The sequence below is a fragment of the Cucurbita pepo genome, chromosome 5, assembly GCF_057944985.1.
Source record: "Cucurbita pepo subsp. pepo isolate OVF chromosome 5, ASM5794498v1, whole genome shotgun sequence".
Taxonomy (NCBI): domain Eukaryota; kingdom Viridiplantae; phylum Streptophyta; class Magnoliopsida; order Cucurbitales; family Cucurbitaceae; genus Cucurbita; species Cucurbita pepo.
In genome coordinates, this window is record NC_141802.1 from 338,813 (window position 1) to 356,006 (window position 17,194).

At 35.5% G+C, this 17,194-nt stretch overlaps 4 protein-coding genes across 4 annotated transcripts; 3 read left to right on the forward strand and 1 right to left on the reverse strand.

Moving 5' to 3' along the window:
* The first annotated feature begins 359 nt into the window (after positions 1-359).
* On the forward strand, positions 360-1,468 carry LOC111794718 (protein LIGHT-DEPENDENT SHORT HYPOCOTYLS 3-like). Its single transcript, XM_023676832.2, has one exon. It carries the CDS (start codon positions 453-455, stop codon positions 1,011-1,013), a length of 561 nt encoding a protein of 186 aa, XP_023532600.2. The 5' UTR covers positions 360-452; the 3' UTR covers positions 1,014-1,468.
* Positions 1,469-3,662: 2,194 nt separating this feature from the next.
* Positions 3,663-4,947, forward strand: LOC111794720 (protein LIGHT-DEPENDENT SHORT HYPOCOTYLS 3). The gene is made up of 2 exons (XM_023676834.2): positions 3,663-4,356; positions 4,435-4,947. The coding sequence occupies exons 1-2, from the start codon at positions 4,139-4,141 to the stop codon at positions 4,754-4,756; spliced, it is 540 nt and encodes a 179-aa protein (XP_023532602.2). The 5' UTR covers positions 3,663-4,138; the 3' UTR covers positions 4,757-4,947.
* A 2,823-nt stretch (positions 4,948-7,770) lies between these two features.
* On the forward strand, positions 7,771-9,287 carry LOC111794719 (putative arabinose 5-phosphate isomerase). Its single transcript, XM_023676833.2, has 3 exons — positions 7,771-8,493; positions 8,639-8,862; positions 9,038-9,287. Exons 1-3 carry the CDS (start codon positions 7,816-7,818, stop codon positions 9,192-9,194), a joined length of 1,059 nt encoding a protein of 352 aa, XP_023532601.1. The 5' UTR covers positions 7,771-7,815; the 3' UTR covers positions 9,195-9,287.
* Positions 9,288-9,641: 354 nt separating this feature from the next.
* On the reverse strand, positions 9,642-12,522 carry LOC111794722 (NAC domain-containing protein 21/22). Its single transcript, XM_023676835.2, has 3 exons — positions 12,172-12,522; positions 10,643-10,908; positions 9,642-10,289 (listed from the first exon to the last, which is right to left on the reverse strand). Exons 1-3 carry the CDS (start codon positions 12,338-12,340, stop codon positions 9,849-9,851), a joined length of 876 nt encoding a protein of 291 aa, XP_023532603.2. The 5' UTR covers positions 12,341-12,522; the 3' UTR covers positions 9,642-9,848.
* Positions 12,523-17,194: the final 4,672 nt, after the last annotated feature.

The following is a 17,194-nucleotide window of genomic DNA, read 5'->3' on the forward strand; positions in this document are numbered from 1 at the left end:
GGGGACAACAATGAGCAGTGCAGCAGTTCTTTCTGGGATTTCTTGTTTATGGCTCAAAACAATGTAACCAAACCCCAAGAAGCTCAACTCTTCTCATTTCCCATCATCCATCTCATCAAATAATAATAATAATAATAATTCATTTTCTCTCTCCCTTCTTAGGCTCTTACACACACTTCAAGATTGCAAATTTAATAATACCAATCAAATCTTATGTCTTAGATTTTTTATTTTTTTTTTCTTTTTGTCCTGACACCCACATCGAAGATAATAAACTCGAGCTCATTTAGTTCATCAATCTCTCTCTCTCTCTCTCTCTCTCTCTCTCCCCCCCCCCCCCCCCCCCCCCCCCCCCCCCACTTCAATATTTAGATCCACACCCCTCATGGAACAACAAAAAAAGAAACCCTAGTTCCTCCCTTCAAGCTACTTCCATATTTCCCATAAACCAAATGGATTCCATCACTGAATTTGAAGGCCTCAACGCCCAACAATTTGGAGGCTCCAGTGTTCCAAATTTAGGTGGTGGGTCGTCGTCCTCTTCTTCTTCTTCTTCTTCTTCTTCTTCTTCTTCAAACAGCCGCTATGAGAATCAAAAACGGCGAGATTGGAACACATTTTGCCAATACCTGAAAAATCACCGACCCCCACTTGCCCTTTCAAGGTGTAGTGGAGCTCATGTTCTTGAATTCCTTCGGTATTTGGACCAATTTGGTAAGACCAAAGTCCACACTCCGATCTGCCCTTTCTACGGCCATCCCAACCCTCCAGCCCCATGTCCCTGCCCTCTACGCCAAGCATGGGGCAGCCTGGATGCTCTTATTGGCCGCCTTCGTGCAGCCTTTGAAGAGAACGGTGGGATGCCCGAAGCTAACCCTTTTGGTGCCCGTGCTATTAGGCTTTATCTTCGAGAGGTTCGTGATGTGCAGTCTAAAGCAAGAGGAATTAGCTATGAGAAGAAGAAACGAAAGCGCCCTCAACAACAAATCCTTCCACCTCCCACAGGAGCTTAAATCCCAAAAACAAAACATAAAAAAAATTCAAACTTTATAATCAAGAAGCCAATTAGAGGGTACCCTTCTTATCTAAATGCCCTTTCCTTCTAATTAATGCTCTTAAATATGCTTTTTTCAATCAATTCTAGGGTTACTTCAAATTTCCCTAAATCTCCTTACGTAAAACAAGGGGGAATTTGATGGTTTGAGACACTTTGTAAGTTTTTAATGTGCAACCCTCTTCATGAATCATGAATTTGTGTGTTTTTTTCTTCTTCTTAAAAGCGAATTTTTAATGGGTCAAATCCATATATGATGATTGTGTATCTGAGTTCTGAGTATAGTTTGAGCAATTGTCTTTTCTTGCTGTGTTCTCTGTGTTGCGTTACAAAAGTTGAAAACAATGTCGGTGAGATCAACCCTGATCTGTTTGGGGGCATGAGTTTGAATCTTGGTGGAATTGGGTTTCAAATTCAAACCCCAGCCTAAACACTTACCATCCCGAGCGTTCAACTAACAAATGGGTTCCACCATTCTTTTCTCAATCTCTTCAAAGATTTTTTTTTAATTATTATGATATTTTTTTCATCATTTTTTTTTTATATAAAAAAAGTAGAGCTATTTATACTATTAACAATAGTTCAACCTATATATAAATCTCTAAATTTAAATTTATTAAAACAACAATATTTAATTTTCAAAATAAGATATGCCCCAAAAAAAAAATAAGAACAAGTATTAATTTTGAACTTAGTTATATTAAAATAACATAAATGAATGTTATTTTATTCTTAAAATAACGTAGACAATGTTAGTTTAGGGTTAGAGGTGAAGAAAAAAAAAAAGAAAAGATTTTAGAAAAATGGTAAGAAATTGGATTTTGTTTGTGGTGGTGTCGTGTCATTTGGTGATGGCAATGGAAAAGACAAGTGGTGAAACTGTAATTTCTTGATTCATTCAGCTACTATATTTAGTAGATTGTGATGTCATGGGTTGAAAAAGCTCACTGTTTTCACTTATTTACTTGTAAAGTTGCATCTCCAAGCTTCCTTCTTTGTCGTGTCAGTGTCTCCCATGTCCAACAACCTCACTGCTTTTCTGAAACTTACAGCATTAAAACTAAAGTAAAGAAGAGGAGTAAAAAAAAAAAAATGGAATTACAAAATGTGTCATGATTAATGCATAAAACATTAGATTTTGAGGATAGTTAAGTTGGTAGGAGACTACTCATTGTGACAAGAAAGGGAGTGATTCAACAGTTCTTCACATATCACATGTGGATTATACACATATCAACAGCAAGCATTAATGAACCAACCAAATCACATGCCATTTTCCACCCTTAACTGAGAATTCATTATGTTTTTCCCTTTTCCGTTCTTTTTAATTTTGAATTACTCGAAAACATTGTGTACTAGTGAGAGAGTTGTAGGTACGATTTGGAGGGAGATCTAACTTCATGATTCTAGTAATTGGTCGAAAGAGGGCGATGGTTGAACCGAAGGAACTCCCTTGGCCCTAGTTGATTTGAATCTAGAATGGTCTTAAATGATTACCATGGAATTTGAAAAGAAAACATTATGAAAAGGAGTGAGTGTAGTTTGTTCAAATTCTATGATTTTGGTCACAAAATTTCAAATCTGTTAGAAAGTAATGGAGAAGGTGGATATGTTTCCACTGAATTATGTGTTCTAAGGATGGATCACAATCAATCTTCCATCAACAACAGTGCCATCTTTTTGGTTAATAGTCACCAATTGATCGGATTAGGGAGCAACTAGGACATCCATTTGGACACACCCTTGATGCAACCCTGAACTATTTGTCGCCACCCGAAAACAACTCTCCCTTACCTCCATTTATGTCGACTTCTATCTCTATTTAAATCTCTAATATTTTGATCAACAAAATATGTATCAACTAATTAAATTATCCATTGATTCACCCATTAATTACTTATCTTATTGGAGGGAGTGACGTTTTCTAATAACAACCTAAGTTGTGAGTCATAAAAACATCCTTAACATTTAGAATGGTGTGAATCAGTGCGATTGTTAAAAGGCGTTTTGAAGGATAATAAGGTACCAACAGGCCTTAACTCTCCCTTGTAGCCTTTTTGTAGGCCTTGTAATCTAACCATCTTTCTTTTTGTGGAAGAGAAGCTGATACCCTTTGGCCCATAATAAAGTCTTTCTACCCTTTACCAATCTGTCAACAATCAACACACCATTTCATTTGTACCTAAACTAGTGAAGAAGTTACTAGTCAGCTTATCTTAAGTTGTAAGTTCAAATCTTACGTTCATAATCGGAAGATTCAAAGCCTTGAGCTCTTGATCGAAGATGTCATCGACAAACGAAAAGGTGTCATGTTTTGAAATTTGGAGGGTTCCAATAAGGAGGCATTAAGAGAAACAGATGAAGTACTGAAGGGTGGCATGAGAGAAAAAAAAAGAGGGTACAACAAATTGACTATCAGTTTTCATCTCTTACTCTGCATTTAACCACCAACTCCATTTGTCTTCCACTGCCACCCATCTGTCGCAATGCCCACAATCAACTTTTACGTAGCAACCTTCCAATAAAATCACACCTCTCAACGTCAAATTATTAAAAAAAAAAATAATAATAAGTAAAATAAGTATGAAATGAATAAATATTAATAAATTTTAACAAGTATGAAAGAAAGAGAGAGGAGGGCAAAATTGTCCAGAAAGGAGGAAAAAAAGAAGGGTTGCTGAATGTAACATCTTGTTGTCTCCAAAACTCAACTCACTGTTCTTTCCCTCTCTCTTTGTGTACAGTTTGGATGAGAGGGAATGGAAGAACAATCCCATCAATCACCAAAAAACTTAGTTGTTCTACCTTTTTTAGAAAACCCCAAACAAAACCAATATCCTTTCAACTACACAAATCCAACCAAATCCACAAACAACACACCCTTCTTCACATCTTCTTCCCAATCTCATAAAAAATCCACCTTTTAATTTACCCTCCTCACCTTCTTCCTTGCAATCCCCATATCACTGCCCTATTATAACAACAACAACAACGACAACGCCCTGATTTTGTCTCTTCAAAAATCAGCTGCAAGCAACCGTCTTTAACAAACAAAACCAAACAAGAAAAGGAAAGGAAATTAGGATGGACTTCTCCGGGAGTAGCAGCAATAGCATCATCATCAACAACAACAACAACAACGCCATGAACCACCAACACTCCGCAACAGCCTCCTCTTCCAGCAGCAGATATGAGAATCAAAAGCGCCGTGACTGGAAAACTTTCGGTCAATACCTCAACAATCATCGCCCACCGCTCGCCCTCTCACGATGTAGCGGCGCTCATGTCCTCGAATTCCTCAGGTACTAAATTACTTAAAATAAAAAAATAAAAAATGAACTGAATTGCTTCAAAGTTACAAGCTTTGTGAGTGAGCGCAGGTACCTAGATCAATTTGGAAAGACGAAAGTGCACACACCCATCTGCCCTTTCTACGGCCTTCCGAACCCTCCCGCACCCTGTCCATGCCCTCTTCGGCAGGCGTGGGGGAGCCTCGACGCTTTGGTGGGACGCCTTCGAGCCGCTTTTGAAGAGAATGGAGGGAAGCCTGAAGCCAATCCATTTGGGGCTAGAGCTGTGAGGCTGTATCTTCGTGAGGTTCGTGATTTGCAGTCAAAGGCCAGAGGGATCAGCTACGACAAGAAAAGAAAGCGCCCACCATCTCAACACCCCTTGCCTCCTCCTCACACTGCACCTTCATGAGATCAAATCCATATCACAAAAGGACCAAAATTTCCCCAATTGGGTATTGCTCTAAACCTCTTCCAAAATCATGCCTTTTATTTTATCTCTTTTTTTTTTCATTGCTAAATCAAATAAGTTGCGGATTTTCACTCTCTCTTCTTCGGCTAGGGTTTGGAAATTTTGAACCTTTTTTTTTTTTTTTTTTTTTTTTTTTTTTTTTTTAAATAAAATTTTCTGAAAAAGTTTGTAAGTCTGTGTAAAGGTGTAGATCTCTGCTTTTGATGCAAATACTAGCAGTGTTACTATTTGTACACTTGTGTTCATCCTTTCAAAATCTGTACTCTCCAGTTGTTCATGTATGCTTAAACACTATCACTTCCATTTTCTAATTTCTAACCTTAATTATCAACATTATGTCGTGTTATTTCTTTGCCCTGCACGTTAAAAGGGTTACGGAAATCTCAATAATCTTGTTCAAATCTTGTTGTGAGATTCCAAGTTCTTATTTTTATGAATCCCCTTTCATAAAATTCTTGTGTTTAGTTGAGGGATGCCACAAAGAACCCCTTTTTTTTTTTTAGGCTCTGCTGGGTTTACATTAATACTGAGTTTTAATGTCATCAAGAATTTTATTGTCTCTCTGTCATTAGTGTCTGTGGTGTGAAACAGCTTAAGAAAAAGGGATTAAAATAGAGAAATTACGATGTGGTAGGAGGCCAATTCTTGGCATTGTTTGTTACATTTAACGAAGACAACTTTTGCAGTTGGTTTCTGATGATTAGACAGAACACAAAAACAAAATTAAGTATTGCTTCATGTTGTTGTCCGATGAGTTTTAACAATCCTCGTATTTTCAGGTTATTTTGTTGTGTCCACTCGAATTACCTCAATACATGTTTTCCGTTCTAATTAATTTATGTTGTGGAGTAAAAAATTGATATTTTCCATATTTCTCTATCTAATATTGTTTTGAAATATGCAACAACTGACTGACTTGTTGTAAATCAACAATCGACTGAAACCAAAAACCCGATGCCGGAGGGAAAATATTGAAAATCGGAGTTGAACGAGCCAGGGACTGAAGATACAAATTGGAGTTGAAGGATCAATGAGTGTCGAAATTGAGAGGAGGATTTGAATGAACGGTAGAGCCGAAAAAAGTGAGAACGGCTAGAAAAATGATCGTTGAGTGCATTGAGTCGCGTAATTCTTAGCCATTGCGTTAGAGTTGCACGGTTTCATTGTTGAGTTGAAGAACGTATCAAACTTCACCAGTTGACTTCTTTTCTTTAATGTTGTCATTCGTCGTTAACTCTTGACATGTTGAATTCAAAAACATAAACATATACGACGCCATAAAAAAGAATCGAGTACAAGTTGAGAATAGGAGGAGAGTTTGGAGTATTTTACTTTAAGAAAAACACTCGATTCTTAAAAACACACGATTCACCACCGAAACAAAAAGGGAGAAGGAAAGAAAGAATATATGAGTATTGGTAGATGCTCCTAATGTTTTTAAAAAAGAAAAAATGAGGTGAAGACGTCAAGATTTGGCAAGCAAAGAGGGGCAGCCATTGGACACACCAATTTTCGCAAGTGCAGTGAGTGGGTCAATATTAAAAGCTTATGTGCCATTGCATGCCCTCCTACTCATCCCATCCCTAACCTACACTCCCAATTAAAACCTCAAAACCTTTAGCCTTTCCCACAAAATACATTATTTTCTCCAAAGCCTTCTTTAAATTAATATAAAAAAAATAATTCATTTTCCATATTTATAAACAGCTAGCTCCACATATTGGACCCGTAAAGACGTTGACATGACAACGGTCTCGTACGGAGCGGTCCCAGATTAGGACCTCATCGGTCCGCGGGTAATGACCGCATTGTCACTGTAGCCGACACCCCTCACAGCTCCGCACGTGGCCTGCCCTTTCCGCTATTCACAGGCGGCTCCACGATCTTTCTTTCTTTTATTTTATTTTAATTTATTTCATTTAAAGCGACATGTAAATCTTAAACCAAACTTTGCTCCTAAATCCTTCCAATCCACCGTAGGATACATTATTTTGTACTGTACTAGGTTTGATGTCTTCCACTGATTCCACGTCGATTGCGTCTTTATTATGGTAATGGTGCACACTTTTGGGCCTTCAACTCGGCCCAAATTGCATTGTTTCTTATGGGCTTCTTTGCTTAATCTCTGTTTCGCTTGGGCTTACCTTCACCAATTTCAATCTTTTATAAATATATAAAATTTTAAATTTTGTGTGAACCTTTAAAAAATAAAAAATAATAATAAATAAAAAATCAGTTTTAGTACAAAATTTGTAATTTAATCTTTTAGAAATTGGTATATTTTTATTTTACATCAAAATTAATAATTCTTTTCTTTTAACTCTTTATGTGATGAGAGACTAACTATCGACATTTGAAATGATAATTAATGTTTTATTTATCAAACTTTGCTTAAATTAACTTACAATTTAGAAATATAATGGAGCAATAACGAGTCAAGATGCTCATGACATTGTATTCTTTTTTAACAATGGTAAGGTTGGGAGCCTTTAATCTCTTCATCAAGAATATATTATTTAATCAATAAAATTATGTTCACCAATTTGAGCATAGCTCAGCTGGTTAGTGTATATATTATCAACCAAGACGTTTGAGGTTCAAATCTCATGTATCTCATACGATATAATAATCAGTTGAGTTATGCTTAAATTGATATTTTTATTTTATGTTTGCGAATATTTAAAATATTATTATTTTCATTAAATACATAATACATTTTCTTTTGGAACATCACAAACAAGCTTAATGAACAAGCTTAATGAAGTAATCACATATTTGTTATTGATGTTACAAAATATATGAAACCAGGGGAACATTAGATTCTTGATTTCAAGAGGGCATAAATCCACCGACAGAGGTGAGCTGTAATTGTAAAGCAACGGAGATTGGTGTCGTTGTCTTCTCCATTTTACTAGAATGTGAAGCCAAAACCAGAGATGAAATAAAATCCGTTTTTGTTTCTTGTCTGTCTCTCTTTGAATTCTGAATTCAGTTCGCTAATGGGGTCTCTTCCTCCGGCTGAGGATATTTCCCTTTCCTTATGCCAATGGCCCCCAAAATCCCCAAATCCAAATCCAGATCTAAGCCCTATCGACGAATCTACACTCCTCGATCTCTTCAAATCCCAACAAAATCACCTCAATTTCTTCTTCCACAATCTCGATCTCTCTCAGACTCTGAAATTCACCGTTACCCTTCTCAACGCCCCCGGAACCATCTTCTTCTCCGGCGTCGGCAAGTCCGGTTTCGTCGCTCGTAAGATCTCACAAACCCTAGTTTCACTCGGAATCCGATCCGCTTTTCTTTCCCCTCTCGACGCCCTTCATGGGGATATCGGCATCTTGAATTCCGGCGATGTTCTTGTGCTCTTTAGCAAGTCTGGCAACACCGAAGAGCTTCTTCGCCTGGTTCCTTGCGCTAGGGCGAAAGGTGCGTACCTCATCGCCGTCACCTCTGTTGAAGCCAATGTGCTTGCTGGGGTTTGTGATATGAATGTGCATTTGCCTCTCGAGCGTGAATTATGCCCTTTTGATCTGGCCCCGGTCACCTCCACTGCGATTCAGATGGTTTTTGGTGATACTGTGGCGATTGCGCTTATGGGTGCGCGCAATTTGACCAAAGAGGAATATGCCACTAATCACCCCGCTGGGAGGATCGGCAAAAGCCTCATTTTCAAGGCACTTCTCCTTTTTCTTCACTCAATTGATCTTCAGCTGGTTTCGATTTGTCTACCTACCTCTGTTTTTGAACTCCCCACTTAATTTTATCACCAATTTTCAGTATCTTAATGCAACAATAAGTTGGATGTTGTTTTGGTTGCAGGTAAAAGATGTGATGAAGAAACAGAGTGAGCTTCCTGTGTGCAAAGAAGGAGATCTAATAATGGATCAATTGGTGGAGCTTACGAGCAAAGGATGCGGCTGCCTACTTGTCATAGATGAGGAATATCACCTGATTGGGACATTTACCGACGGTGATTTGAGGCGCACTCTCAAAGCTAGTGGTGAAGGCATCTTCAAGCTCACTGTGGGCCAAATGTGCAACAGGTACGAATCTCTAATACTCACTCATTTTAGTTGCTATCATGAGATACAAGATCTTGCTATTTGCCAAACTTGTACTGTCTGGATTCAAACTTTAACAACTGATGCAGAGGATGCCATTCTTTATGTTGATACCCAATAGTTTAGAGATTGATTTTGATGGTAAACCACATGACAGGAAACCGAGAACAATTGATCCCGAGGCGATGGCGGTCGATGCCATGAAAAAGATGGAAGCTCCCCCATCTCCTGTTCAATTTCTGCCTGTTATCAATCTTCAAAATATGTTGATTGGCATTGTCACATTACATGGCCTAGTTTCTTCAGGACTGTGATTGACATATGCCACATTTCTTTATTGTTCAATTCTTTGTATTACTGTTGAACATTGATATTGCAATCAAAGAGTATAAGAAAACTTGATATTATGTAGCCCGAGTCCTCTTATATTCTTAAGCCTTGGTAGAGCCTGGTGCCACGTGTCCCGTGCCAATAAACTGTGTGCACGACTCGGGTAGGAAGGGCTTCAGACGTGTATTCTTTTTAACTTAATCTTTGAGCTGGTTGAGTGTGTTTCTTTTACGACCTAAATTCCCATTTGTCCTTTGTCAAAAACTACTACCGAATGTAGTAAAAGGAAAAGGTATAAGCATTGGTTCGACATTCTCGCTTCATCATCCAATGCTTTGGGGATCATAGTTGTTCTTCGTAAGCACAAATACTGAATGTCCCGACTCTATATTGTGGTATCAAAAATCACGAGTTTATTACATCCACAGTAATGCAGCTAACTAAATTTCTTTATTACAAGTTTAACTAATTTTGTGTACAACAAGAACAAAGATTTAAAGGAAAAAATGAAATCCAAGTGTGTCCCTAAGCACACAACAGTGCCCCAAACACTCTCCTAAATCCAAACACCAAACCATATACAAACTATATATGAACAAACAACCCATTGAGATGTGCAGTAGCAGATAGATATGAGTTCAGAGGAAAACCAGGCTGCTTTCGACGTCGAAGGCCATTTGATCCAAGTTCGAAATGGCGCCATCTTGAAACGTATGTTCTTCCAAATCCATGTCCCACAAAACCCCATAATCAGAGTCATTTTTGGGGCAGAAAAGTTGATCAGCTTTGGGATTATTATTATTGGCATCTTTTTCTTGAGGAAGTTGAAGGAGATGGAGAAAAGAACAGCTGCCAATGTAGCCATGACTCTGATGGGGAGCCATTGAGGATAATGAAGCGATATCGACATTGTAGCCACAAGGCATGGCGATCGGACTCGGGTCGCTTGGAGGGGGAGATGGAGCTCGGATGACAGTGGGAACGCGCTCGAAATCTTCAAATGTAAAATGTTGGTTGAGTTTGATGCTGTGCTCGTCTTGCTTGCCCTTTTGAAACACTCTACATAAAACCCAGTCCTCCTGCACCCACCATATAAACTTGGTTCATTTTCATGTCAATTAAAGCATAGAGATAATTCCAAATTAGTTCCATTTTTTGTTGTGTGATTACTATAAGTATCTTTCATAATTATTTTGATTATGAATTTCTCTTTTACTAAACAAACAAAACTCATTCATTAATAGCATTCTCTAATTCTAAATAAAAACAAAATATAGATATAAACATCTGTTTATTATCTGTTAATGCAATTTTAGAAAAGATTTGTAAACCAAAGAGAAAGCCACCAACTTTTGAATGTGTGCATGTGCTCACACCATCAGATTTGTCTAAATCGTCTAAGAAATAGAGAATCAAAGATGAAAAATTCAACCTTTGGGGGCAGATGTGGGGCCTCAAATCGAAATTCATGCATAATCCATCCAGTTTTAATCCCATTTGGAGCTCTGTTCCTATAAAACACCAAAGTCTTTCTCATCCCTACGATCTCCCTCGTTGAAGGATCCACCACCGTTCGATCTTTTCCAGTAGCTTTCCAATACCCACATGTCGTCGCGCGATTCGTCCGAAATCCCGTTGCGTATTTTCGATCTCGAAAGCTGAAGAAGTACCACTCGTTGCTATTCAGCTTCGCCACCTCTGCAATATAATAAAAAAGAATGATTAGTTTATATTAATCTTTCATTTTCATTACACTAATTATGAACAGTTTATGGAAGAGATAGGAAGGGGAAGGGAAAATGACCCCTTTGATTATATATTATTCATTGCTGGATTATTGGGTGTTAATTAATCAATGTCTCAAACTTAAAGAAAGGTTTGAAGATATTTTTGTTATGATTAGTTATGTAATTATTTATATTAGTTGGTGATTATAAACAACAAAATAAGATCATTTGGATTAGAGAGGGAAATGTATGAAACAAAAAACATGAAATTTGATGAAAGAAAGATTTGATATATATATTATGTTCCAAACGAAGAAATTAAAAGGAAGCAAAATGGAGACAAAGAAGATAAAGAAATGAAATGATTGGGGTTTTGGAGAATATTTGCAAGTTGGAGAGTAACAATTAATGAAGCTTGTTCTACAAGCACAAGCTAGCTCAAGCATCCATCTATGGGAAAAAGGATGCTATGACTCATCACCTTGACTTATCGGACCAAATTTCTCGATATTGATCTCGAAAATATTCAAACCCGCTTTCATATAGCTCAATGGTTAAAATAATTCTACGTCGAAACATGGAAATTTCTTCACTCATTCTTAATAGTAAACGCTAAAGTCAAGATTTTCACATGAATGTAGGTGTGTACGAGTGAGGAGACGACGAATGACATATTATTTGAATATTTAATGTAAAAAATAAAAGAGAGCACTGTCAAATCCTCGTACCTTAGGGACCAAACAAATAATTAAGGAAATTTCATGAAATTAATGTTGTTTTATCACAAAATAAAAGACATTAGAACATAGCACCAAACACAGATTTCTGTAACATAAACCACTTCATAAGACAGAAGTCTCATGTTTTCTGTTTCAAGTTTACACAAAAATTTAACCAAAAATTTAACCAAAAAAAAAAAAAAAAAAACTTTATAAGTACAGCTCTCACCAACCATGCAAAAAAGTTCAGCTTTTAAAAATAAACAAAAACATATCTAGATTGATTAAGGTATATGCCAAGAATTTAGGGAATCCATTATAGATCATTAGCATGCTAATGAAACCCAAAAGTAATTAATTAATTAAACATAAACCTCCCAAATCAGCTCTTTTTGCATGAATTTTGGAGGCAATGTTTTAGGACATCATTGGAAGAACAGTCACAGTGTCCTTAACCAAAGAGATATGTCCTAATTATGAAGAACATAATGAAATGAAGTTAAAAAGAATGGTACCAGGAAGCTGCCATGGCTCACAAGTATGCAAGTCAATCTCCACAAGTGTGCCCTTAACCACTTGCTCGTTCATAATCTTCTTGTAAAGATAATGGCACACCAACTCTTCATCACTCGGATAAAATCTAAACCCTGGGGGAAGTGAAGCTCCAATATCTTTAAGCCCCATTACTGTAATTTACGAACTCTTCAAGGGCTGGATGCAAATTCTGGGAATCCAATTCAACACAGAATCCAAGAACTTTTTAAAAGGGGAATTTAAGAGAAAGAAGGGTTCAAAGAAATTGGTATGCAATAAGAAATAAGGATGTGGTTGGGTTGGTGTTCATATATATAGTTGGGGTAGGGATGACTATGCCATTATTTTGCCTATTAAGTTGCTATGAGCTTTTGCATAGGGAGTTAGTTATAATGGTAAAGTTTTGGAGCAAATTCACAAGCTACAACAAATCTTTACAAAACTAATTCACACTTACAAAATATGTACAAAAGGTCAAAACAGTTTTACAAGGAAACCATCCAAAATCACCCTTTTTTTCTATTTTCAACTATTAAAATGGGGATTGCAGTTAAAATTTTGTATTACAACCCTAATTTAAAATTAGGTTTCTTGAATACCACGTAATACAATTAAAGTTAAAAAGGTTAAAGTTTGAATTTTTATTTCTATATATTAGGTTTTCGTTTTCTTTCTCCGGGGAAGATTCAAGCATTTGACTTTTTTTTTTTTGTTTTATCCATAATATATGTCTTAATCAATTAAGATATATGCTTCGGTTGACCCCTTTTAGATATTCCTAAACCCAAAATAAAATAACTTAATAACCTCTAAACCCCAAGGGAGAAGTTTCCACCGTTTGTAATGGGCTAAAGATCAGGTGGTGTGTCAACGATGGGCTTGAGCTGTTACAAATGGTATTAGAGTTAAAAGATCAGGTAGTGCCAGCGAGGACACTGGACCTAAAGGGGTAGATTGTGCGATCCCACTTCGACATTGCTTATAGAGGTGTGGAATGTTGTCCTTAGCAAACGTGTTTTCTAAACAACAAACCAAAATTATAGACAGCGAAGTTGGATAAGAAAAGAGGTGTTTTATAAGATGGAAAAGTATTTGAAAGAATTAAGTAATGGGTAGAGGGCTCTATCATCCATTCAATTATATTAATCAGCCACAAAACTGATATGATTGTATAAATGTGTGGGATTATGGACCATACAAAAATGGGGCCTAGGCTAATGATCATAAGAGAATTATATTATATGATGAACAACTCCATTCTTCAAGAGTTTTGCACATCAATAAGGGAATGCCAATAATTTTTTAAATGTGGACAAAAGTATGCACATCACAAAATTGTACAAAAATTTAAAAAATAGCTGTATGTAATGCATAATAATTGGTAGATAATGATGATTTGACAACGGTCAATAAAAAATCATCATTTTTGTAATCATCCCCCAAAAATTAATACATTAATCCAAATAATATTTAAATTCGTGGGTCGAGTCGAGTCAATTTAACGAATGTAAATGGAGATTTCAATAAACTAAACTATACCCGAGTTGTCATTTTTTCTAATTCAACGTGTGGGATTAAAAGATTTAGATCTTTGGGTCCTTGATCGATGATACATTTTTTAACGGGTTAAGCTATAACGTAAATGATCGTGACAAAATGTACCCTAAGGAACAAGTAAAGCGGGAGGAGATGACGTACGAAAGTTTTATTATAATGATTTAATGAATTGTAGGGTTAGGGTTTGTTTTGGAAAGAGGAAATTTTGTTTGGTTAATATAAATGAAAGATTTATATGATATGTTGGAGAATGAGTAACGGCTTCATATTCTCCCATATTTCCATCCAATAATTAATTCCTCCAAAATACTCCTAAAATTACTCAATTTTTTTAATTAAAAAAAAAAAAAAAGAACTATTGATGACATGTCTCTTGATTGATACATGCATGCCAATCACCTTAATTGATGGGGTTTTTAGGTTTAACATGCTAATCTCTATTAATTAATTAATTAATCATTTAGACTCATGTTGGTAAGCCCAACTCTTGGGTTTTTGGATCTTGCAATAGTGATGGTGAGACTTGATTAATCAAACACACTAATCTCCTATTATTATGTTAATCTACTGATCATTTTAATTTTTCTTTTCTATTTTTAAATAAAAATCTATGTTTATAATCTTTATAACCTTCATTACTTTTCTTACCAAATAATTTTTTTTTTTTTTTTTTATAAAAAAAGAAAGATTATTGGACCATTATCAATATTTAAGAATATTCTTTTAATAGTAATTATCAATCATTTAATTTAATATTACAATACTTATTGAACTCGAACAACTTAAATATGCAATAATCAACTTTTTTAAAAAAATAGGGTCGGACTAGTACAAATCTAAGTATTTAGATTAAGGAATGAATTTATTAACTTCGTCGTTGTAATTCAATTAGTGGGATACTATAAGTTAACGCGAGAAGAAATAATTCATTATATGAGGAAGAAAAATTATATTAAATGATGTCGGGCAAGATATGACAAGAAAATTCCTTGAGCGTGGAAATTTTAGAAATATTGAGTTAAAAAGGGAAACGTAAATTTTAGAAACTCTTTTGATTAGACGATTTAAGATTTAGAGCCGAAATAACTTTTATACATGTTACGAGGCTAAAAAAATATATGAGAATCCATATAGAAGAGTGAGAGACTATATAGCTAGAAATTTTTTAATGTAGATGAGGAATTGCCATTCATGTGCAAGCGATACCAATTTTCCACGACTTTACCATAAAGTTAGCAACTTTTTGTGTATTTTAAAACTCTTTATCGAAAAGCTAAGTTTCACTTTTGAAAAAAATGTTCCATATCCCACGAAATATTACATAAAATCCTTCCCTTCCCAACCCCTAATTACTCTATCGAAAACCCTAATTTTTTTATGATAAAAAACCCTAATTCACTTAGATTTCAGCTCTAAAAATTTAAACTCGAATCTGGATTATATTTTAAACCCTTTGAAACCCTTTTGATCTATTATGGTTTTGAGTTTGTTTTTATCCAACAAATTCACCCTTCTAAAGAATTGGCTTCAACTACAAGATTTAATGATATTGGAATCACATTGTTTTCAAACAAAAGCAAACGTATGCAATTCAACTATATAACACAATAAATGAGGAATAATTCACCATCTCAAAAAAGGGTTTTTCTTATCTTTTCTTTTCTTTTGGGTACGGTCGCTTAGAAATTGAAAACGATTTGGAATATGTTGGGGTCCCTCATCCTCTTCACATATATCAATTTAGGAGTCATTTTCAAAGTTAATCAAGTTCAGATAATACCAATTCAAAAGATTCGGTGAGTAGCTTGCAGACATGGGAAATTGTTTTCTACAAGTAAAGTTATCACAAAATATGAATTTTTTTTTTTTTTTTTTTTTTTTTAAATTTATTTCCAAGCTTCCTTCGCCACCTAGCTACCCTTTTGTTTTCCAAACCACACACAACTTGTAATAAACACATGCCTTAATCTTCGCAAACCCTTTTGTTTATCCACCAACATAGCTCCGGAAAAACCATGGGGAAACACACACACAAAAAACATAGATCATCTTTTTCTCCAAATTTCTTCCCAGATCTGTCGTGAACATGACATAATAACTGTTCTTTTAAAGTTTGAATGAGATAGATCGGTTTGTTCGGTTGATTCTTTATTTTGTAATCTTTTATTTTAATGGCGATTTAATTAATATTGTATCAACTTTTATGTTTCAATTCTATATTAATATTTTTCCATTGTATGCTCATGCATCCACCAAAGTAACTAGATGGTAAACTTATATGATATCGAAAATTTAGAATAAAGAGTTGGTGGACATACAATGAAAGCCAAAAATGTTTTTGTCAACTTACTACGTGTCTTTAGCTTGCCCGATCCAAATGGCAAGCTTAGTGCCGATAAAACCACTCCACTTAAATGGTGTGTGAAAGTTCTCTATTTATAATCAAATAAATTACAAGTATATAGAAATAGTAATATATGGAAAGATACGTATGGTAAGAAATATTTGTCAGTAAACTATAATTTAATATTAAATATCGTTAACCGAAGAAGAGGAGAGATTATTGAGGGAGGCGAATTATTGGGGGTTCACATCAAAAGATGTTGGCCAAAGGCTGCAGAGTTTTGTTTATTTTTCTAAGTACGTGAAGTTGATTGCTCCATATCAATAATTAATATCCAAGCAACCCTAATCTTCACCAAACTTTAGAGGCTGGTGTCTGAATCTTTGGACCCTTCTTTCCTCTTCATTTAATTCACCATTCTTCCTGCCCTTAATTTGAAAGTTATATTTTACCTTTTAACTTGTACCATTTAACTCCATTTTTCTATTTAATCATTCCATTTCAAAATGTACGGTTAAAGTTTCAATACTAGAGCCTCGAGAGGTCAGTGGTCGGTAGGGGAATGAGAAAGAGAAATCGCGAGAGAGAAGGGAGACAACGGTGGTGTCATCCAACATGTCGTGTTCTTACTCTAAAACAAATTTTTTCGTTGATGTCACGTGAAAGTTAAGTGTATGTTCTTGTCTGAATTTTGACAACAACAGTGTCCCATTTCGCCAAACATTCTTAAACAATGAAAATCAACCATAATTATGTGTAATGAAGCAGTATACGACTCGTATTGTTGAAGTTGACAACGACCAAGTTTAAATAGATAAGAGATAGTTTGGTTCGAGCATCAAGAACTTATGGACAAATTCCAATAATCATATACTCGGACATATCTTTTTTTTTTAGTTTAGCAACCAAATGGGATGGTGTTGCACATTTTTTTATGTAATTATTGAAAAAGAACAAAATTTTGGCTATCAATCATGCTCTTTTCTCTATCAATCAACACTTAGTTTTAGAAATGGCTAACTTATTCGAAGAGATTCAAATTTCTAGTCTTTCTATCGAGATTGTAAAATTATTTGTATTCGTTTTCTAAAAAATTGTAATAG